This window comes from Ischnura elegans, chromosome 9, assembly GCF_921293095.1.
Source record: "Ischnura elegans chromosome 9, ioIscEleg1.1, whole genome shotgun sequence".
Lineage (NCBI taxonomy): Eukaryota > Metazoa > Arthropoda > Insecta > Odonata > Coenagrionidae > Ischnura > Ischnura elegans.
In genome coordinates this window covers 101574776-101596816 of record NC_060254.1, presented here as the reverse complement: position 1 = coordinate 101596816, position 22041 = coordinate 101574776, and the positions used below count along the sequence as shown (strand labels likewise).

The 22041-nt window shown below is 43.3% G+C and overlaps 1 protein-coding gene across 1 annotated transcript in view; it reads left to right on the top strand.

Annotated features, from left to right (window-relative positions):
- LOC124166053 (coiled-coil domain-containing protein 174) overlaps positions 1-22041 on the top strand; it is a 543217-nt gene that overhangs the window by 59313 nt on the left and 461863 nt on the right. Inside the window, exons 2-6 of the mRNA XM_046543649.1 lie at positions 20165-20301; positions 20395-20597; positions 20903-20983; positions 21079-21222; positions 21535-21668. Coding sequence (XP_046399605.1) covers positions 20260-20301; positions 20395-20597; positions 20903-20983; positions 21079-21222; positions 21535-21668 — 604 coding nt within the window. The 5' untranslated portion in view covers positions 20165-20259. The remainder of the gene's footprint in view (positions 1-20164; positions 20302-20394; positions 20598-20902; positions 20984-21078; positions 21223-21534; positions 21669-22041) is intronic.

Below are 22041 nucleotides of genomic sequence, written 5' to 3'. Positions count from 1 at the left end.
TGCATTGTAATATCGATAATGAATTTTAGCGAAACTAAGATTACACTAGTTAAACCCTAAGCACCCTTGACAGATAATGAAGTTTACTTGACCAACATGGATATATATATGGATTAATATAGCTGCATGCCGCGGTCATGCCACTGCGTATGATCCCTTAAACTTATTCAAACTATATTACCGCGGTAGTTTCTTTATTTTTCTCATTTCAGTGGGGGGGGGGGTCTCCTGGATCCCCACCTCATCTCCCCGCCCTATACGCTCCTGGAAGATACCGACGTAAATGCTGCTGCAGTAAAAAAAATTAAATAAGATTGGGATCAGGTTGGTATGATGGCTAGAGTGTTGGCCTCATATCCCATCGGCCCAGGTTCAGATACCAGTGGAGGAAGAGACTTTTCAGATACAGCCCGACCCCTGCTTGAGTGCTTTGTGGAGATTCCTTAAACTGTAACACTCCGTCCGTCGGAGGGAACGTTAAGCTGTGGTCCCTTGGCGCCTTTCGTCAAGAGCAGCCTAATACTGACGCCGGGTTTCTCTCTACCCTCCCCTAAAGGTGGGAAAAGCCTTAGCTGTCGGTCGCTTCATTTAAACTCATTATTCTCGTATATAAGACAATATTTTACGATACAAAAAATTTACAACTGTGGTTCTACAATGTTCGACAATGGGGGCGGCCACGCAAGAGGGGGGGACGCGCCCCCTGCGCCCCCCATCTGTATCCGCCACTGGTATCAAGTAAGGAAACTCGAAATGACGCGTCGCGACGTCACTTTTCCGGTACATTTCATTGCCGGCGAGAGCATTTGTGTGTGTGAGTCGCGTGCATTGCTAATCAACGGAAGAAACACAGACTCACTTTGCAAAGGGACGATGCGATAAACAAATAATAAGATTGATACGACCTTGAAGGCGTTCAAGAGACAGTTTGGAGAAAGAAGACAGCTCTTCCAATTGCTACGCGTGACGATATGCTCTTGGACTTGAATTTTCAATGTCATTAAACGTAGTAACAGACGGCGCAGATCATTTCCATCGCATTCATCCAGTCGGGATTTAGATTGAGAATTTTCTTTTTTATTTGATGGGAACCTTTCAAAAATAAGTGTGGATATTCATTTACTTGTACGGAGTAAATAAATATAAATAACTAGCAGATCACCCGGTGTTGTTCGTGAAGGATAGTAGCCAGAGAAGTGGGGAACTTGGAATTCATGGTCATATGGCAGGAGTTTTCAGTAAAGGAAAGGAGGAGGTATGATGATAGTAGACATATAATGTAACAGCAAACAATAGCCCGGTCAAAGTAGACATTGACCCTTGCATAAATTCCCAACAAGCTGAAGATTTACAGGAACGCTGGGAATAGCACTCTTATGAAATCCTGAAAAGTCCCCATCTATCCCATGTGTGCAAAAAATTTTATTCAAGGTCAAAGGTCACAAAAATGGGTTTTTCGCATTTTTTGGCAAAACGGTTAGTTTTACGATAAAAATTGCTCAGACCGTAACCGTAGATCAGGAAACTATCTACAAAATTGTCGGTGTAATCTTTTCTCTAAGATTTACCATTTCTGAGAAAAAGCCATTCGAAAGTTAGCTGGAGCTGTCCAATAACGTTCCGAGAGCGCAACAATATAGTCAAAGTCATCCCTATTACGGAGAATGCAGCGCCAGCTAACTTTCGAATGGCTTTTTCTCAGAAATGGTAAATCTTAGAGAAGAAATTACACTGCAAATTTTGTAGATATTATCCTGATCTACTATTTTGTCTAAACTCTTTTGATCGTTAAACTAATCGTTTGGCCAAAAAAAATGCAAAATACCTATTTTTGTGACCTTTGACATTGAATAAAATTTTTTGCAAACACGGGATCGATGGGGACTTTTCAGGATTTCATTTGAGTGCTATACGCGCGCACGATATCAGCTTATTCCTCGTTCCACAACAATGATTATTATTTGTGTCCATTAATAAGTGCGTAGACTAAAAATGTCTAGTGAACACATACCCCAGCGTGAAGGTGTGCAACAAGAGGATCATTTGATTTATGTTTTCCCTTTGAGCGTGTAAAGAGATCTACATCTACAACTACATAATACCCCGCAAGCCGCCCACAAGGCGTGTGGCAGGGGCAGGACACCAGCCATATACACATAAAAAAGTGCTCTAACGAAGTTGGGACTAGCGTTTATTAAAGTCCTTTATGGTTCGGGAGAAAAACGAATTCCCATATCTATCCGTTCGGCAAAACATCTCCCTTAATTTATCGCTTCTATCACCTGGAAATATAGTGTGGCTCTAATATTTTGTTCTCTGTGTCGCTCTTAAAGACATCCATTCTCAATTGTTCAAGCAATCTAACAATAAGCCTAGCGCGCAGCCTCCGAGTCTCCAGCGGCCCCCGGCCTCATTCGCTTAACATCTGGGTAACGCAGTCTGTACGCCCGTAGCAGTTTTTGACGAAACGCGCAGCCTTCCTTTGCATTTTATTCAGTTCTCGGATTAAGTCTTTCTGCACCGGATCCCATACGCTCGCTGCACATTCAAGGTGCGGTCGGACGAGAGCGAAATAGCACCTTTCTTTTACTTTCTCATCCGAAAATCTTCCCACAATACGCTTGACGAATCCTAATTTCTTCAGGGCTATGCCGCAAATATTCTTTATAGGTGTTCCCCACGTGAGGTTCGAGGTTATCGTAACTCCCAGGTACTTCACTTCGTCTGTTGCCTTTATGTTAATACCATCCACTGCATAAACATGGTTAGAGTTGGGCGAATTCCGCAAGAAATGTACCGTCATGCATTTGCTCAGATTATGTTCAAGTCCCCTTTCTTGGCTCCACAGATGAACGTTGTTTAAGTCAGATGATAGAATTTCATAGTCAGAGTAATCACTAATTTCGCAGATGTGCCTAGCCGGCAGGATGTCCAACCACAGAAGTTGTATGACGTGACGAAACAAACGGTAATGAGAAAACGACTCAAAAGACACGTCGGACACAACCAGAAAGAGCACTATGGGGTTCGGGAGTATGAGATACACCTATGTACTGACATAGGTCGCAATCCGTTCTGCCGTTTGGAAATGAATTACGGACAGACAAACTCACATCCTCCTTTACGTACATATATAGATTCTACCTCAGTTTCCTATCTTTTTTTTACACGTTATTCTAATATATTTTTAGAGTTCTGTAGTCAGCAGGCCCAGGGGCGCAGCTAGGAAATAAGGCTAGGGGGGGTTTTAGGCGCAACTAATACTGGGGTGTCTGGGGGTACGGCATACCCGCCAGGGTAAGCGGGAGGTGCAGGGGCCCTCCGAAGAAAAAATTAGGATAAACAGTGTGTTTTACGGCTTTCTGGAGGATATTTTATAAATTCTTACAAAATTCTAAAAGTAATATTAATGTAATTAAGTAAAATATATTTAACTTAAAAAAATTTCTAAGCTCCGGGTGGGGTTTTATCCTCCAAAACCCCCCCTCGCTGTGCCACTGAGCAGGCCTGTGCTGGGCCGCCGGGACACCAAGATGTATCCCACTGCGCCGTCCAGCCAGGAAATCCTTGGCAGCCTCCTGTTCCGAAACTGACGAATTTTTACAGTCAGAATACCAGCATTGAGCAGTTAACTTGGTTTCAATGATGTCTCATTTAACATCACAATGAACACCGTCTTGAGTAAAAATACAATAATAGTAATTCAATTTAATACGATTCAATCTGGTAAGATTCAATTGAATCTCAAGATGGTGAAGGTGTAAAATTTCAAAATTAATTATTATATTCCACAACCCCAGACTCCCCAGCGGTCCTCCCCCTGCATACTCCTGGCTCCCTCTCGCCATGGCTGTCCATCGCCCTAAGAAGGGGTCCATCACGGGTCTGGTAGTCAGTGTACATTTTTGGAGATCATGGTAGTGTTAGATATTTTATTGTCTCTTCATAGATTTTTTCCAGTGTAAAGACAATTTTGAATGCAGAAAAATTCCTTTACATATCCTCCCCAGACAGCATAGAATCCTCCGTATCTAATTCGTATGCAGATAGTATCCATTGACGAAAAGCGACGGAGCGGTAGTCAATGGATACTATCTGCATATGAATTAGATACGGAGGATTCTGTGCCGTCTGGGTCTTAATTGCAGCAATTGGCATGACTTGCCCTTACGGACCTTGGTTCAGCGGGCATCCAAAACATCCCAGATAAATCTTACATTTTGAAATAGTTCAGATTATAATTCGAGTTTTGTTTTTTTTTTTTGGTAAGGGGTGGAATTTCCAGTGAGCTTACCAGTCACACCAGGGGTGCCCACCCCCACATGTGCCATCAGCTTTTATCCAGATATTTCGGCTTTTACACTAGTGGAAAAACCGCCACCCACAGTGGCGAAATCTCCAAGCATATAAGCCAAGCACTTCCACCACCATTATAAGGGATTCTCAGGGTGAAAGGCCCACTGCCAGTAGGAGCGTTACTTAGAGGGAGGGCCCCAGTTAGAGTGGTCTTTAAGGTTATAATAATCAAGATTGTCCTGTTCTACCCAATGAGTGGACCAAGACAACTTGATTACAGTCCAGTATGATTGAATAGCCAATTTTTTTATTTTTAAATTCTCAAACCATCGAATACAGCTCATGTCATCCATTTTATTACTAGGTATTCAACAAATGTAACAAATGCAGGTACATGAGCAACCATACCTTGGATAGGGAAAACCTACCCAGGTGGGAATCAAACCCGCAACCTCTTGTTTGGCAGGCAACGACTTTACCCCGTTGACACCAAGGGCGGCGGATTTTCTCTGAAATTTTTTGTCAGATTTTCTTCAAATTTAGAATTTTCATGTATTTAACATTCTATTTATACCTAGATATGGATGAAAGTGCTGCAACAAATAAATTGATTTTGCTTATCAATGGCTACAACAAAAACAACACGTATCTCAAAAATAGCAACTTTTCAGGAGAGCAAAAAAAGGTTTAATTTTTTAATTATGTATATATATAATTTTAATTGAAATTAAAAACCAAAAATACATAAAACTGAAAAAGAAGTATGCATTTGCAAACAAAGATTTGTTTTAGCTTGAATTTTATTTTTTATTAACAGTATTAGAGGTATTAACTCAGAGCGGCCAAATTTTGAGATCCGTGTTACTAGCACTTACAATTATCTATCGATATGGCACATACTTATCTTAATGAGGGTTTACATTGCTGTCCATCACATATGAATACAGACAATCAAATCAATTAAAGGCTAAGTGCTATGACATTATATTGTGATGACCGGAATTTGAGCGCAAGATATTTGCGGCAAATTCGGTTACGAAAGTGTTTACTCCCTCGCTAGCAGGTGACTATGCGCGCGAAGCGAGGCGGAAGGGGAGGATGACTCGAGGCTAAGAAAGTGAAAGGCGAAATACGGCACACAAAAATACTCTTGGAGAGGACGGGAAGATGCAACACCATGGAGTTGTCGTAACAAACACTCCACTTCCTAGAGCCCCATATAGTCCTATAGGTCAACTGGGGGGGGGGGGGGGATAGGACCTAGGGGGCCAAGATTTTGAATATAAAAACTCTCAAAATCTGAAGGAAGGCAGTTGGTGTTTGGGGAGTGACAACCGGGGTGTGTATCACGAGGGGTCGTCACTTGGTGCAGCAGAGATCGCCCGTCTACTCCGTGCCATATTGAGATACCCTGTCGGTAACCAGTACTTTCCCGGCATCCCGCGAACATCCAAGGGAAAAGCGAGAGTCTCAGCCTTGCCGAACGCCCGACGTCTATCCGCCTCTTCGCGACCTTCGCCTGTTCAAGCCCGTGCGCTTCTCGGGAGACCCAAAGGTAAAGTGCCTTTTCCTATCTATAAAAACTACAGCTTGAATCAATTCATTGCTTACGGCACCCAAAGGCAAGGACCCACACGGCGAAGCCGAGTTCGATCCCCGTCGCACAAAAGAGCACGGGGCGGACGCTACAAATGGTGGCAGCGGTGTCGATAATTGAAATGCCCGCATGGGGCGAATTCATTTTTTTTTTGAGAGATTGAGGAATTAAAATTTTTTCGCTCTTTGAGGCAATCAAAATTTTTACTCAGGAAAGATGTTGTTCGGTCATTCCCATTCCGGGATTGATATTTCGCCTCCGAGTGAGAAGATTACTCTCAAATGCCAGGGCACTGTAAGACCTGAATGGTTTCACTTACAGGAGCCGGAAGCGTGATTTGCATACAAGCTGTACTTTCGGGTCTCTCGTTTCGTGTCCCCATGTTTTCCTTCTTCGTGTAAAAATTTGTGTTTTCCGATTTGTAAATATACCTTAGCCAGGTAGTTTCGTGGCTCTTTGTCAAAATTTTGCTGTGTGGTCGCTACGGTGGCATCACGAAGAATTGTGACCCCGCGGGAAGTCATTTAAAAGTAAGCCGTGCCACACAATCCATTTAAAAATGCCGGATCCTCCCACCGTTCCGCCCACCATGGCTCCTGCCAATGTATCCGGGTTTTTATACGCGGTAGAAGTATTTTCAGGGGAGGACGACGAGATAGCCGTCGAGGAATTTTTGACAACTCTTGAAACCGCGGCCACTTTGGGCCAATGGAGTCCTAACCATAGAGTAATGGTATTGAAATTACGTATCAAGGGCAAGGCAAGGCTATTTGTGAATACGCTCGCGCCCGAAGTAGGAAGTAATTGGGAGGCCTTGAAAAACGCGCTAAGGGAAAGATTCTCCGCACGGGAAAACGCAGGGGCTAGGTTGAGGAAATTACTAGATTGCCGACAGGGTCGCGAAACGGTGAGAGAATACGCGGAGCGAATCCGAGCTCTGGGCGAAACTCCGCAAGATTCAGTGACCGACCCGGAGGAACGCCGATGGCGGGCCAAAGTGCGGGAGGAGACGATGTTACAACAATTTTTACAGGGGCTGAGGGAAGGGATCCGGAGATTCGTGTTAATCCGGGAGCCGTCCACTTTTCAAGAGGCAGTGCGCCTCGCGAAAATGGAGGAACAAAATGACGAGCAAGGCAGAAATAGACTATGTTTAGTGGCCGGTCCCACCACGCCATCGGGTGACCGCGATAATCACCCCCCATCACCGCCGCCCTTTTCACCCGCGCCATCACGGCCAATGTGCTACCAGTGTCGACAATACGGGCACTTCGCAAGGGATTGCGTAATAAACCCCATGCGCTGCTTTAATTGCAACGAGATGGGGCATGTGAGGCGCGAGTGTCGAGCAAATAGATTTTCCACTCGGAACTATGCACTGCCTCGGGCGGGAAGCCCTCCTCCCCCCGTCCGATCGCGAGCCCCTCCCCCCAATGCTAACCTTACGGGAGGGACGAAGACGGCGTTCAACCCACGAAGAAACGCTCCGGCGGAGAGAGGACGACGCCCCACCCACCCAAACGGACTTCCCTCCGGGCACCAGTCCCGCCGCGCGGAGGGGACTCGGCGATGGTGAAAGGAAAGCGGGAGAGATTGGCGCCGTCAACCCGCCGAGCAGACACAACGGGTTATGCCGTGTCCGTCGAGGTGGGAGGCAGCCGCGCGACCCTTCTCATCGACACGGGAGCCACGCTGTCCCTCCTCAGAGAAGAAGTCCCCCGCCCCAACCACCCCCTTCACCCCCCCTTGACACAACTTTGCGGAGTCACTGGCCATCACCTAGCCATAACGGGGACGGTGACTCTCCCGGTGAGGTTAGGAAAAGGCACGTTTTTCCATGAATTTCAGGTAGTGGGGTCGGACTTGAGATTACCCGCCGACGGCATTTTAGGATTGGATCTCCTTCGGACAATGGAAGCGAGTCTAAATCTAAAAACAGAAGTGTTGAGAGTGGGTAATGAAGACTTCCCTTTGGAAGCGGTTGTCTTTGGCCAGGACACGGGGGTTGTAGCGCGGGAGGAAGAGAGAGGGAGGCGAGAGAAAGGGGAAAATCCTCAGATGGTTAGACTAAAAGAGCGCACGCGGATTTCCCCGCGCAGTGAGGTGGTCACTATGGGGATCCTCGGGAAGAACGGAGGGCAGGGCGAGCAGACATTATTAATGGAACCGGTCGAAGTTCCTATCCATGGGATCATGGTCGGAAGAGGAATTGTGCGCCGATTGGAGGGAAATCAAATCCCGGTGAAATTAATTAATGTCTCGAATGAGGAATTGGAAATTCCCGTAAATATGGTGGTGGGAAACATTACGCGGGAATTTAAAATTCCGGAGGCCGCTCATAAGGAGTTTATTCGGAGGGAGAATAGCCTTCCCGAGGAATTAGAGATTAAGTGTTTGCAACTACCAGGGGAGGAAGGAAAGAGGTTGCGGGAAGTATTGTTGGAGTATAGCGACATTTTTCACAGGGAAGGGAAGCCGCTGGGTAAAACGTCGCGAGTACGCCACGAAATCCACACCGGAAACCATGCCCCCATATTTCGACGACCGTATCGGGTTCCACAGGCGCAGCGGGAGACAATGCGCACCCACATCACAGACATGCTCGCACAAGGAATTATTCAGGATTCTACATCCCCCTGGAGTGCGCCGGTGGTGCTAGTCGCGAAAAAATCGGAGAACGGTGAGGAGAAACTCCGTTTTTGCACAGACTTTCGCGCACTCAATCAGATTACCCGGAGAGACGAATACCCCTTGCCAAATATACAAGAGACGCTGGACCAACTAGGAGGAGCGAAATATTTTTCCACGCTAGATATGGCCAGTGGTTATTGGCAAATAGAAGTTGAGCCAAGAGATAGGGAAAAAACTGCTTTCTCGACCCCCGAGGGGCATTATGAATATCTCAGGATGCCCCTCGGGCTGGCCAATAGTCCAAGCACCTTCCAAAGACTGATGGATTCCGTCTTATCAGGGCTTAAAGGAAGCAAGTGTCTCGTATACCTTGATGATATAATTGTTCATGGTCGAGACACAGGGGAGCATTTGGCTAACCTAAGGGAAGTGTTTGAGCGATTGCGGGCCTCGGGACTGACATTACAGCCCGCCAAATGCAAATTTTTGGAAAATTCGGTGAAATATTTGGGGCATATTATTTCATCGAAGATAGTGGAGCCAGATCCCAATAAAATTAGGGCAATCAGTAATTTTCCCCCTCCACATAACCTACGGACACTCAGAGGATTTTTGGGCTTAGTTGGATATTACCGCCGATTTATTCCGAAGTTCGCCCAAATAGCTAAACCTCTGACGGAACTCACTAAGAAGGGTGTGAAATTTGAATGGACTCAGAAAGCCGTTGCCTCTTTCGCAACATTGAGAGACTTTTTATGTAATGAGCCGGTACTTCGGTACCCAGATTTCAAGAAACCTTTCATACTATACACGGATGCTTCCGGGGAAGCCTTGGGGGCCGTCTTAGCCCAGAAGGATGCCAGTGGGGAGTACGTAGTCGCTTACGCTAGCCGGCAATTAAATAAAGCGGAGCGTAATTACAGCGCTACAGAGAGGGAATGCCTGGGGGTAGTATGGGCGGTAAGGTATATGAGGTGTTACGTGTACGGGAGGGCCTTTACAGTTGTTACGGATCATAGGCCTTTGAAATGGTTATTTTCGCTAAAAGATTCATCGTCACGGTTGACTCGGTGGTCTCTTCTCCTAAGCGAATATGATTTCGAAATACAACATCGGCCCGGGAAAATACACCAAAATGCCGACGTTTTGTCTCGTAACCCGGTGGCGGTTATTCAAACACCTTTCGAGCCTGTGTGGGATAGACAATTAATACGAGACGAGCAGGCAAGGGATCAATGGTGTGGGAAGGTGATGGAACAAATGGAGAAATCCGGGGGAAAAAGTGATTTCTATACCGATCAAGAGGGGATCTTGTATCGGAAGGGGAAAAAGGGCGAAGAGCAGTTGGTTGCTCCCAAGAGCATGCGGGAGAGGGTGCTTAGAGCGTTTCATGACTCGCCGTGGGCGGGCCATATGGGAATAAAACGCACCCTGGGGACCATTGGGGCCAAATTTTGGTGGCCCAAGATGATAAGTGATGTGATCACCCATTGCACGCATTGCCATTCGTGTCAATTGCGTAAAGACCCTCAGAAACAAAACAGGGCGCCATTACAGTCTTTACCGGAAGTGACTGGCCCCCTGCAGAGGGCAGCAATGGACATCGTGGGACCACTACCAAGGACGGATAGAGGGAACCGATACATCCTTACCTTCCAGGATGCCTTTACCAAGTACCCGGAAGCGATAGCCATTCCCGATCAGAAAGCGGAAACGGTAGCCAGGGTATTTGTGGAGTCGATCATTACTCGTCACGGCGTCCCGCGACAATTGTTGACGGACCGCGGGGCAAACTTCACCTCCCAGCTCATGAGAGAAGTATGTAAGCTCTTAGGGATAAAGAAGTTACAAACAACAGCTTACCATCCCTCCGGAAACGGGCTGATCGAGCGAAGCCATAGGACGTTGATGAACATTTTGTCACACTTTGTGGACAAATATCAACGAAGCTGGGATGATTGGGTACAGTTCGCCATGCTGGCCTATAGGAGCTCTCCCCACTCCGTTACCCGAGAGACCCCCTACTTCCTCATGCACGGACGGCATATTGAATTACCGTTCGACGATATTACTTCGCCAGCCTCCATTAATTACGCTACGGACAGTAATTACGCAGCCGAACTCCAAGCGCGGTTGAAACTCTCTTTTCAAGCCGTCGCAGAAAGAATACGAGCCGGACAAAAGACCCAGGCAAAAGAGTATAATAAACGTGCTACGGAAGTATCGTTCCAACAGGGGGACTGGGTGTTCGTGCGAAAAGACGCTACACGGCCAGGGACAACTAGAAAGTTAGATAAACATTGGAAAGGGCCATATGAAATCTTAGAGCAAACCAGTCCGGTGAACTATAGAATTAAAAGTGTACAAGGGCATAAAGGCGCTCAAATAGTGCATGTGAATCGTTTAAAACAGTGCAAACTAAGTGATGCCCCTCGTGCCCCCGCCTCCCCTCCCCTACCAGCCGAAGAAAAAGTGAAAGGACGACGACGGAGGAGGCAAGAGCCCTCCCCTCCCCTCCCGCCATATTGTGTCGTCCCAGGTGTCGAGTGGGACACGGGTCCCCCTTCAAGACCTTCCCCTCCCTCACTACCCACCCTCTCTCCCCCGCCACATCGGTACCCCCTCCGCAGCCGAGGACCGGTCGAGCTGACGAGGGAAGTGTAAACAAAAAGGGGTGACGAAACGCGGGATGGCCGCGCGGAACTAATGGTGAAAGATTTTCGGTTGCCTTATCTCTTAGTGTGGGATTTAAACGGTTTTCAGGTGGATAATAAGTCGTGGGCAACTCCAATTCATTCTTTTTTTTTATTGGATATATACATATATATATATATATATATATATATATATATATATATATATATATATATACATTTTTTTCCCTCCTCCCAATTATGCATACAAGAGACAGATAAATTGGGACAATATTTTCAGCAAATAATACAGAAAATCATCGAAACGGAGGGAAAGCAACTCGAGATGGAAGTCTCCACCATTCTGATGAGTCTGGGGGGTTTTGAAAAGACTCTGCAGAGGGAAAAGAGGGGACTAATCAATGTCGGAGGTGAAGCATTGAAATTCCTGTTTGGGACCCTCACGGAAGAGGACCTGAACTCAATAGAAAAAGAATTAGTAACAGTAAGGACCGCCACCCAAAAGAGTATACACCTGATAAAGTTGCAGGCGACTGTTATCAATTCAACTTATACTCTGGCTAGAAGGAACGAACTAGTCATCGCGAGGATTAGCAACGTTACTTCACGGTTGGCGGCCGAACTAGCCCTAATGAATTTAGAATTAGGCGAAGGCCTCCGTGTATTATCCCATAGGATATCCGTCACCCTATCCATTTCCGCAGGACTACGGCGATTAGAGACCGTACTAATGGAATTGAAAACGGAAATAAACTCTTTTGCACAAGCATGGGAAGGGACAATACACAATCGCCTGAGCCCATACTTCATTCCCCCCTTTCAATTACTAGAAGCGTTAAAACAAGTTCAAACTAGGTTGTCCCCAGGCATTCGCTTTCCTTTTCCCCTCACGCCTGCGGACATTTATTCGTACTATGCGACGGCTCGAGTCACGTACGCCGTCCTCAATCAAAAGATAAGAGTAGTTGCTGAGATCCCGCTACAATCAGGAAATCAGCTTTTCAAATTATATCGAGTGGTGGCTTTACCGGTTAAAATACCTAATATAAACGCATCCCTAACTATCATTCCCGAAACCCCTTTCTTGGCAGTTTCCGAAAATCACCTCCGGCATATGTTATTAGATGAACGCGACATTAACAGTTGCACCTCCGGGCCGCTGACGATCTGCCCGCCGAGAAGGCAAGTGACGGAGTTCCCATATACTAACTGCTTATACGCCATTTTTATGGGAGCTGACAAAGACATACGATGTGACACAAGACTAATCCCCCACCCCAGAGCATTGTTTTACAGAACCAAGTCCACCAATCGGTGGGTATACAGCGTCCCGCGGAGGAGCCACTTCCTACAGAGATGCCCCGGGAGAGAGGAAGCCTTGAACGTCACAGAAGACTTTCTCAGCGGCACCGGGGTGGTGGAGCTGCGACCCGGATGTTCCGGCTACAGCGAGGGACAGGTGCTGACCCCTTTCTTCCACCGGAGCTCAGCCCTCACCACCCGACGGAGGGATATCTACATGCCGGAGATGAAGGACATCTTGCAAGGCCCACTACAGCACTATGTCAACAACCCATCGGCAGAGAAACAACAGAGACTGGAGAACCTCGTCCACCAGTCTCGTCGCATCTTCGGGAGCCAGGGAGGTATTCCGGTGGAGCAGGTCCACGAGATGCTCCAGGAAGCAGAGGCCCTAGAAGAACCGTCATGGGTACCATCTGTGCACACCATCTCCTACCTTGGCCTGATCCTTACGGCAGGAGCCGCCATATGCGCAACGGGGGTCGCGATCTTCCGCCGGTTCCGGAAGCGGTCGATTCAACCCCCGCCTACACCATCGGCACCGGAGGAGATGGAGATGCTACGAACTCCACAGTAAAAAAAAAAAAAAGAAGAAATTTTTGTACAAAAACTTTACAAGCATTGTATTATAAGAATAAAGAGGAAATGGCGGTTAACTGGAGGGTGGGACACTCACGAGAAGCATACACAAAAAAAAAAAAAAAAAAAATGGTTTAAAATGTGAGCAGTCTCGTGATAGAGACGGCTCAATTTAGAGACAGCGGGGAGCGGTGTGATGACCGGAATTTGAGCGCAAGATATTTGCGGCAAATTCGGTTACGAAAGTGTTTACTCCCTCGCTAGCAAGTGACTATGCGCGCGAAGCGAGGCGGAAGGGGAGGATGACTCGAGGCTAAGAAAGTGAAAGGCGAAATACGGCACACAAAAATACTCTTGGAGAGGACGGGAAGATGCAACACCATGGAGTTGTCGTAACAAACACTCCACTTCCTAGAGCCCCATATAGTCCTATAGGTCAACTGGGGGGGGGGGGGATAGGACCTAGGGGGCCAAGATTTTGAATATAAAAACTCTCAAAATCTGAAGGAAGGCAGTTGGTGTTTGGGGAGTGACAACCGGGGTGTGTATCACGAGGGGTCGTCACTTGGTGCAGCAGAGATCGCCCGTCTACTCCGTGCCATATTGAGATACCCTGTCGGTAACCAGTACTTTCCCGGCATCCCACGAACATCCAAGGGAAAAGCGAGAGTCTCAGCCTTGCCGAACGCCCGACGTCTATCCGCCTCTTCGCGACCTTCGCCTGTTCAAGCCCGTGCGCTTCTCGGGAGACCCAAAGGTAAAGTGCCTTTTCCTATCTATAAAAACTACAGCTTGAATCAATTCATTGCTTACGGCACCCAAAGGCAAGGACCCACACGGCGAAGCCGAGTTCGATCCCCGTCGCACAAAAGAGCACGGGGCGGACGCTACAATATTGTACATTTACATTCGCCCTCCTATATTATATAAAATCTGGGCAAATGGATTTAGAAATGTTGATGTGGGCAGGTCGGATTATGCTGGGGTGGGTTGGGTTTTGGGTTTGGTCAGGGAATGGTGTTTGAATTAAGGATCCTATTTCCTCATCATTCCTAAGTTTATACATAATTGAAAATCATTTTCTCTGCTTGAAATCATTTATTTTCCTCTGTCGATACCCAAAAGTGCACATTTACTTTTACTTTCTTTCATGTCGCTGAGCCACTTGTTGATTCGATTGTCTGTTGTCATCTGTTATGGAAGCCGATGAAACAATTAACCCTTCCCTTAATAAAATAAATACATAATATGTACCATTTTTTTAACAGTAGTCGCAGTATATGTAGGATTGTTTAGAGTGTTAAATACTTGAAAAATCATAAATTCGGTGAAAATTTGAAAAAAATTGGCCATTTGATAAAAGTATACAGTCACTGACAACTCCACCCAAGGCTACACCAGGAATCAGAAAATATAAAGAGGGCTACATTTTAGTTAATGGAGATTCAGTTGGAGGAGGCACACATGATGTGTATCTCCGAAATACATATATTAGGGGGTGTACAAACCACCACACCTCCATCCACACCCTACAGTCTTGGTTCCACCCAGTGGCGCCGACTCCATGGGGCCTGAGGGGGCCCGAGCCCCCTCAAAGATTCGTTTGGGGGGGCGGAGCCCCCTCAATAATTCAAGAAAATAATTAAGTTACGTATATTATGCTTTGTGAAATCACAAAAATATATTGGTAATTTTTATTTCCCATGTTTGACGATAGTTACCTTTTAAAATAAATTCAACAATGTGTGTTGAAACAAATAATTATAAGGTTAAGCAGGTTAACTGAATCAAGTGGTGTGAATCATGTTAGTGTTTCGGTGCTGCGACACACTTTGAATATAACCTCTTCCCGGGGCAAGACCTCCGATATGGGCCCCCCAATATTTTTTATAAGTCGGCGCCCCTGGTTCCACCCCTGCCTTGGGAGTATAAGAGTATAACCCAGTTATTACATATTTAAAGTTGTTAACTTAAGATAGCAAAGATTTTTTAAATGTTTTTATTAAGGTCTCAGAAAGCTTCTGGGGAGTAAGGAGACAGAATTGGTGCAATGAGTTGATAGCCAAATTTAGTTCATTTTTTTCATGATAATGGTTAATATCAATATATTTTAGGAACAATATCTCATGTCATACCTTGAGGAAAGGAAGAAATATTCCAATACCTTATTTTTTTAGCTGAAAAATTTTCAGGGGAGGAGTTGGTGGAAGGAGGTGGAAGAGAGAGAGAGGAAAGATGGAAGGGGCATGAGAGTGGTTGATGGGATTAGAAGAGCTTTAGTGAGCACAGTTCATTTCTGGTGAAGAACACATGCAGGAAGCCCAAATGCACACCTGCTCCAACTCCTTGAGCTCTATGGGTGTGGAAGAAGGGGGGAAGGAGTGGAACTTTTGGGAAAAACTTTTCTTATATATACAATATATATATGTACCATGGAAGGGGAAAGAAAGAGATAGATTATTTTGTAGAATGCAGGAAAGGTCAAAATTCTACCCCTCTAGCCCTTAAAGTCACAAAGATATGTAATGGTACATATGTGCTTTGACAATTGGTACCAGACTGGTTGTTGATTATTGCTTGCGGGTTAATTGCAGACTTTGAACTGAATTCCTCGTTTTATTTGGCAAATTGCCAAATTTCAAACAAAGCTCTACCATCAATATTAATGCATTTAATGCAGCAACAATTTCCATGTTGATGATTATACTGAAATCAAGATATAAGTTAATATTTATCGTACAATTTCATTTAAAATTTCAAATGCTGCTCAAAAGACAAAGGATTCAATTACAGCTGTAAATGTCTGAATATAGTCCCCCCTTTTTTGTCCAAAAATACCTGTGGTATAATTAAAGGGGGGACTATATTCAAATGCATTTTTTTAACTTTTCCCGAAACTGAAGCCTCTAAATTAGGGGGGGGGACTATATTCGGAGAAATACGGTTCTTTTTATTTTTTGAGAAAGGAGCAAATATTTATTTAGAAAACTGACTGAATGAACAATTAAATGACCCAGTCCTTTACAACGAAGAGGGGTAATATAAGAAACGTATATGTTCTCCTACATAGAAAAATCTCTGGTGAAAATTCGCAGCTTTTGTCTCCCAGGTCAAGAAACGTCCTGCAGCATACTTTCGTCATAAGTAGAGAAAGGGTTAAATGTTTAAAATTGTTCAATTTCATCTGTATTAAGAATAAAAATGAAATTTTAGGCTCCTACATGCACAAAAAATGTGTCTTTAAAAAATATTAGACAGGAGAATGCTTCTCTCTCCTCCCTCGGGTACTCCTTGGACCAAGGCCATAACCCCTGCCCCCACAAATTTTATGCTGAATCTGCCCCTGATTGCGAATACCAAAGCCAATTCTGGTGAAGTAAGAATTTTTATGATTAAAAGTGTACAGTCAATCCTAATATTGATCACTATCCATTACCCGTCCCAGCGGATATCTTTAATTCATTAAATACCGTATATGTCTGAATATAGTCCCCCTTTTTTTCCAAAAATGCCCGTGATAACAGTTAAGGGGGGGAACCATATTCAAAACCATTTTTTGATTTTTTCCCAAAATTCAAGCCTCAAAATTAGGGGGGGGCGACTATATTCAGAGGGGGACTATATTCGGAGGAATACGGTAGTAGTTGTATGCATTGTGTCATCAATTGTGCTGATGGTACATATGCAATTTCAGCTTGTTGAGAGGTCTCAAGATATTTTGGTGAATACATGTTTGGGTTTAGTGAAGCCAACAAGGTTGCCATATGGTCTGGCAAGTACCCGTGCTTGCTCTCAGTCTTCCATGGACCATATTATTTTGGGAGTACCAACGGTAAAGCCTTATGCTGACAACAATTTTTGGAGGAAAAAACTAAAGAGGAATTTGTATTTAAAGTTCTTAAGGCAAAATGAATTTAACGCACATATCATTGACAGTTAGCTCAAGTTAATTGTTCCAGAATTGGAATTTTTGGGTACATATTGTGTTGGGTCCTTCTCAATACAAACAGTTACTAAAGAGGGTGAAAGCCATTCAAGAATGTACTATTTCATCAAATAAGTCAGAGTGAAAGGCTTAGATAGGTATGATTTAAAATAATTAATTCATGATGATATGTTCATGATCATCTAAGTGTAAAATAGTGAATCATAGATTGCATGAATGACATGTTATATTTAGTAACTGTGGAGGCAGTTGCCTGGAATTTTGAATTATATAATCTGTTCAGGAAGCGTTCATGGCCAGCTGTGCCAAAGCCGTTCTCCATAATTTTAAAAACGTGATCCAGAAATGGTTGTGCAGGAAACCCATGTAGTCAATTGAAGAATACATGTCTGGGGATTTCGAAGGCCTTTGTGACTAAAGGGTCAATTACTATTGTAATATATTTGCAATACTGGACTTTTACATCATTTTATGTATCAATTTGTTTCATATAGTTTTTTACTTTTTATTTCTGTATGTAAATGTATATTTTTTGACTATGTCTATTGTGTTTTCATCATTTAACGACATATAAATTGATCGATTGATTGCTTTCACAAAGTTACGCCTCAAACCATCAATTTTGTTGTTGTATAGCTGAATTTCCTGTGTTACCATTTAGCAGGGAAATGATAACTGTGGAAACTAACTAGGACTGGATACCAAGCCAAGTTAACACATTTCGTACCGGGGTATTTAAATGCCTTTTAACCCTCTGTTCCGGCAGATTTTTAAACATCAATCTAAGAACGTGAATAGTCATAGTAAAAATTCCATAACTTAAAAAAAATTAATATTTTTAAATGCTACTTTGAATGTAGTACTCACAAATAATTTCAGCATTTCTTCTTCGTGTGATATTCCATGAAAAATTTTCCTTTGTGGAGTGGAATGCCGCAAGTTGAGCACACATACCTAGTCTCTTTCCCAATCTTTTTTTTAAGCGAACACTTTGCATCTTCTGGTGTGGTATTTTTTCTTCCCCTTTCCGATAACATGGATGAGATGATGTCTTCCAAGGCCTCTTGAGAAGCGTTGTGGGTGATCTCTTGAAGGGACACGCTCTGTTGGCTTATCTTCGCCGTCCTCGTCCGAGGATGACTCAACTGACTCTTAACTCGCTGCCCACTTTTTGGCAATCTGGACCAAAAATGGTTTGAAACAAATGCTACTTGAAACGTTTAGAGTTTAAAACCCTATAAGCATTGAAAAAAGCACAATTTATGAGCCACAGTACTACTTTCTTTGACTATTTCATTGTTTTTCTCATTATGGAGTAATAGGATATGTACATATCCGCTCTGTCTACTCCTTTCATGCACTCATTGTATTTCAAAATACACATGGGTTTTTTGATTGCCACTCCTGTGACCCTATCCTTTATCTTTGAGTTACCCATGCTAGCGTTGTGAATAGTGCTAATCATCCTCACTTCCCTTTCGTCTTTCCAAACAACCAGGGGCGCAGCTAGGAATTAAGGCTAGGGGGGGTTTTAGGCGCAACTAAACCTTTGGGGTGGTAAACCCGCCAGGATAAGCGTGAGGTGCGGGGACCCTCCCCTAGATAATTTTAAAGATAAATGGTTCTACAATGGTGAGTTTTACTGCATTCTGAGGGATACTTTATTGATCCTTACTCTCTTCTTTAAGTAATATCAATCAAATTAAGTAAAATGGATTGAAATTAAAAGCTTCTCTGAGCTCGGGGGGGGGGGGGGGGGGGCGGTTTAATCCCCCAAAACCCCCCCCTCGCTGCGCCACTGCAAACAACAAGTAACACTTCACCTTTAGAACAGGAATGTGTCATGTTTGCTGATAGCCTTAGTTCCTGCTGTGCTAAGTTCTAGGATGCTTGCATTGTTGCATAAAGGTCATCCAGCATCCTTAGCACAGCAGGAACTAAGTCTATCAGCAAATATGATACACTCCTGTTCTACAAGTATTTGTGTTTAGGGTGCCTCGACAACTAAGGTCATTTGCACCATACTGTTCTACAAGTAAGGCAAATCTAATATCAAAGGCAGAGTAAGCATATATACTTACCCTATGGTAACACTCACGACTCAGTCTGTAGTGTTTTGGCTGGATATATCAAGAAGGATATTGAACAATTTGTCAAATATTTAATAAGTTTGATTATGTTCTCCCAAAATTTTGATGGAGGGGGGTAGTGCGGTGTTTCAGAGTTACATATGTTGGTAATCAGAGGCAGATGATAGGGACAAGGGGCTAGGCGGGGATATCCTCCCAGCAGTAGTGGGGGTCCAAACAAATTACCATTTCTAGGTAGTGTAACTTGGATACCCCTAATAGCCCCTCTCTGGCTCTGCCACTGGATAGTAACATGCCAAAGGCATGTAAAATGGGCCCTAAGCTAAGAGCTAATTTGTATTTCAATTCATTAAAGTAGGTATAAAGTATATTGGAAAATATGACTAAATACTTTTATACAATGTGGCAAGCCTCCAAATATTTCGATTTTATCTAGTGTGTGTTTCGACCCAATGGGGGGCTAGAGCTGCCTTAACCCCCACCATAGATGCGCCACTGTTGGTAATGCAGATGTGAACATTAATGTCACTGCACTGTAACATTTACCCGGTACAGGGCAGCGACCTGTAGGTATCGTGTTAGTAGAATGGGGATGGAAAACCTAAAACAATATATTCTTGATCGACCACCCATGATTACAGAGAATTATTTAATGAATGAGAGCAGAAGCAAAACACCCAGGAAAAAATCTCTCCAAACATATTCTCCCCTACTGAAAAATTTTCTTGCTTAGGCCTGGAATGTGGACATGAAAAGATTTGAGTAATTCAGCAACATTTCTCATAGAAGCAGCATTTATTGTCTTATTAATAACTGTTTATTCTTAAAAACTCAGAAGTTTAAAATTTATTTTACTAATAATAATATGTGTTTTCAATTGAAAGAATGCACAAAAACTTGGCAGCCTGCAGAAATGGGTCTATGGATAAATGGCAAAAAAATTTGTTTTTATAAACAGGAATTACATTCGAATATACTTTATTAGCTAATAAAATAATAAATATTTCTAATAAGTTTTAAATCCGTAAATTGAAGTATTAAGGGCAAATTTTACCCATCATTCTTGCAGAGGTTCCCTGTAAATTGATTTTGGCGCCGGATGGATGCCGCAACTCGTTGCTCTTTTAACTAACAAAAGAGCAGCGGAAATTTGGGACGGCAGAAATGAAATCGTCAAAGAAGATAGATGTATTCAGTAAATCCGCGGTACGTGGAAATTATTCATTGAATTCTTTGGATTTTGGTTGTAATATATCCTTGTGTATCAATCTTTCCTATGGATTATTTACTTTTTCGCAGTTAGTGAATTTAAAAGCAGAACTTTCTAAGAAGCAAGAGGAAGCCCGTCAAGCCAGGTTACGGGCCGATGGAGAAACCGTCAAGCCGACTCAAATACCTCAGAAAGTAGCCGAGTTTAGTCGCAAAAATCAAGGAGTGGATGCAAGAAGTGAAAGAGATGTGGAGCAAATCGCAGAAGAAGAAGCGTCAATTAAAAAATCCAAGTAAGAGAGTATGTATTTTTATGAAGATGTTTAGCGAACGTAGGCTTCTTTCTTTGGCAATGAAACGACTACTTGGTAGTGATGGGCTTTCATTTGTTTCGTTTCTGACAAAATGGCATGCTTGCCATCTCGCCATTGTAATTGATTAAGTCATGGCTAGTGATCTGTCTGTGAGGGTCATTTTTATTCTTGTGTTGACGTATCGTTTAAATTGGATTCCAACGTAATAATTTGCAATATTTTAAATTATTCAGAACAGGAAGCTTTATTTAAACGAATTTTTTTCCTGTTTTTCCTAAATTTAGGGCTGCACTGGAAGAGAAAGCCAAACTCTATGAAAAGCTCAGCCAAGGGCAAGATACCGGCGATTCTGAGAACGAAAGCAGGTTTGTAGTTTTATCCTCATGCATAGTTTCGGAAATCCATTCAAGATTATGTCGCCGTGGTGTCAGTGTATTAATTTACCTGATATCTATCCCAGGTATCTTGTAGATTTTGGCCAAAAATCGGTGGAAAAAGCTAGTACCAGTGTTGATTCAGATCATGGCCAAGAAGAGGATGAGGAAGAAGAGGATAAATATGATAGCGATGATTATGATCGCCCATCAGATCCAGAAGAAGATTGGTATGTAATTTATTCTTTGAAAATTCAGTTGAAGATATGCTGATGAATCTTGAAAATTTTCTTCTGTTTGTTTCTAGTAAAAATTTTGATTAATATCACAATGAGAAATAGAGATGTTGCTGGCCAATATTTTCCCTGTTGAAATGATGTAATACATAAGGAAGATTATAATTTTCAAAGATTCAAGTCTAAATTTCTTAGGTGTCTTTTGGGTAGTTATAGCTATTCCAAAGTTAGCCAATGAAAATTCACAAGAAAAAGGAAAGAAAGGAATATTCCGTATTTCTTATAACTAAAGAAATTACTTTACAGGGTTGATTATCGCGACTGTCTCGGCAGAACAAGACGGTGCCTTCGCAAAGATCTCCCTTTTGTGAAGATGAAAGACACTAAATTGGCAGATTCACTTGGGATGGGCAAACCACCAGAGGAAATAAAGGCTCATGGTAAGACTCCAGTTTAAGTATAGCAGATGATTTATCATCTTGTAATGGCTAAAAATATAAAAATTGAACTTTTTCAGCTATTGGTTAGAATAGCATTCCAAATTTTATTATAATGCTTATGCTCAGTAAATAGTATATGTACATATTTTATAATGGACGATTTACTGTACAGTAAATCGTCCATTATAAAATATGGTTTTGGTTTGGTTTTTCGTAAATTCTTAATGTTAAGCAGCGACACTCAAGTCCAGTTGGAAATCGATGGGAATTACCCTGGTGAAACTTAGATTTTATGAATTTTCTTGATATTAGACAGTATTTTGATTTTGTATGTGTAAACTGGTAAATTTTTCATACAAGAAATATGGTAATG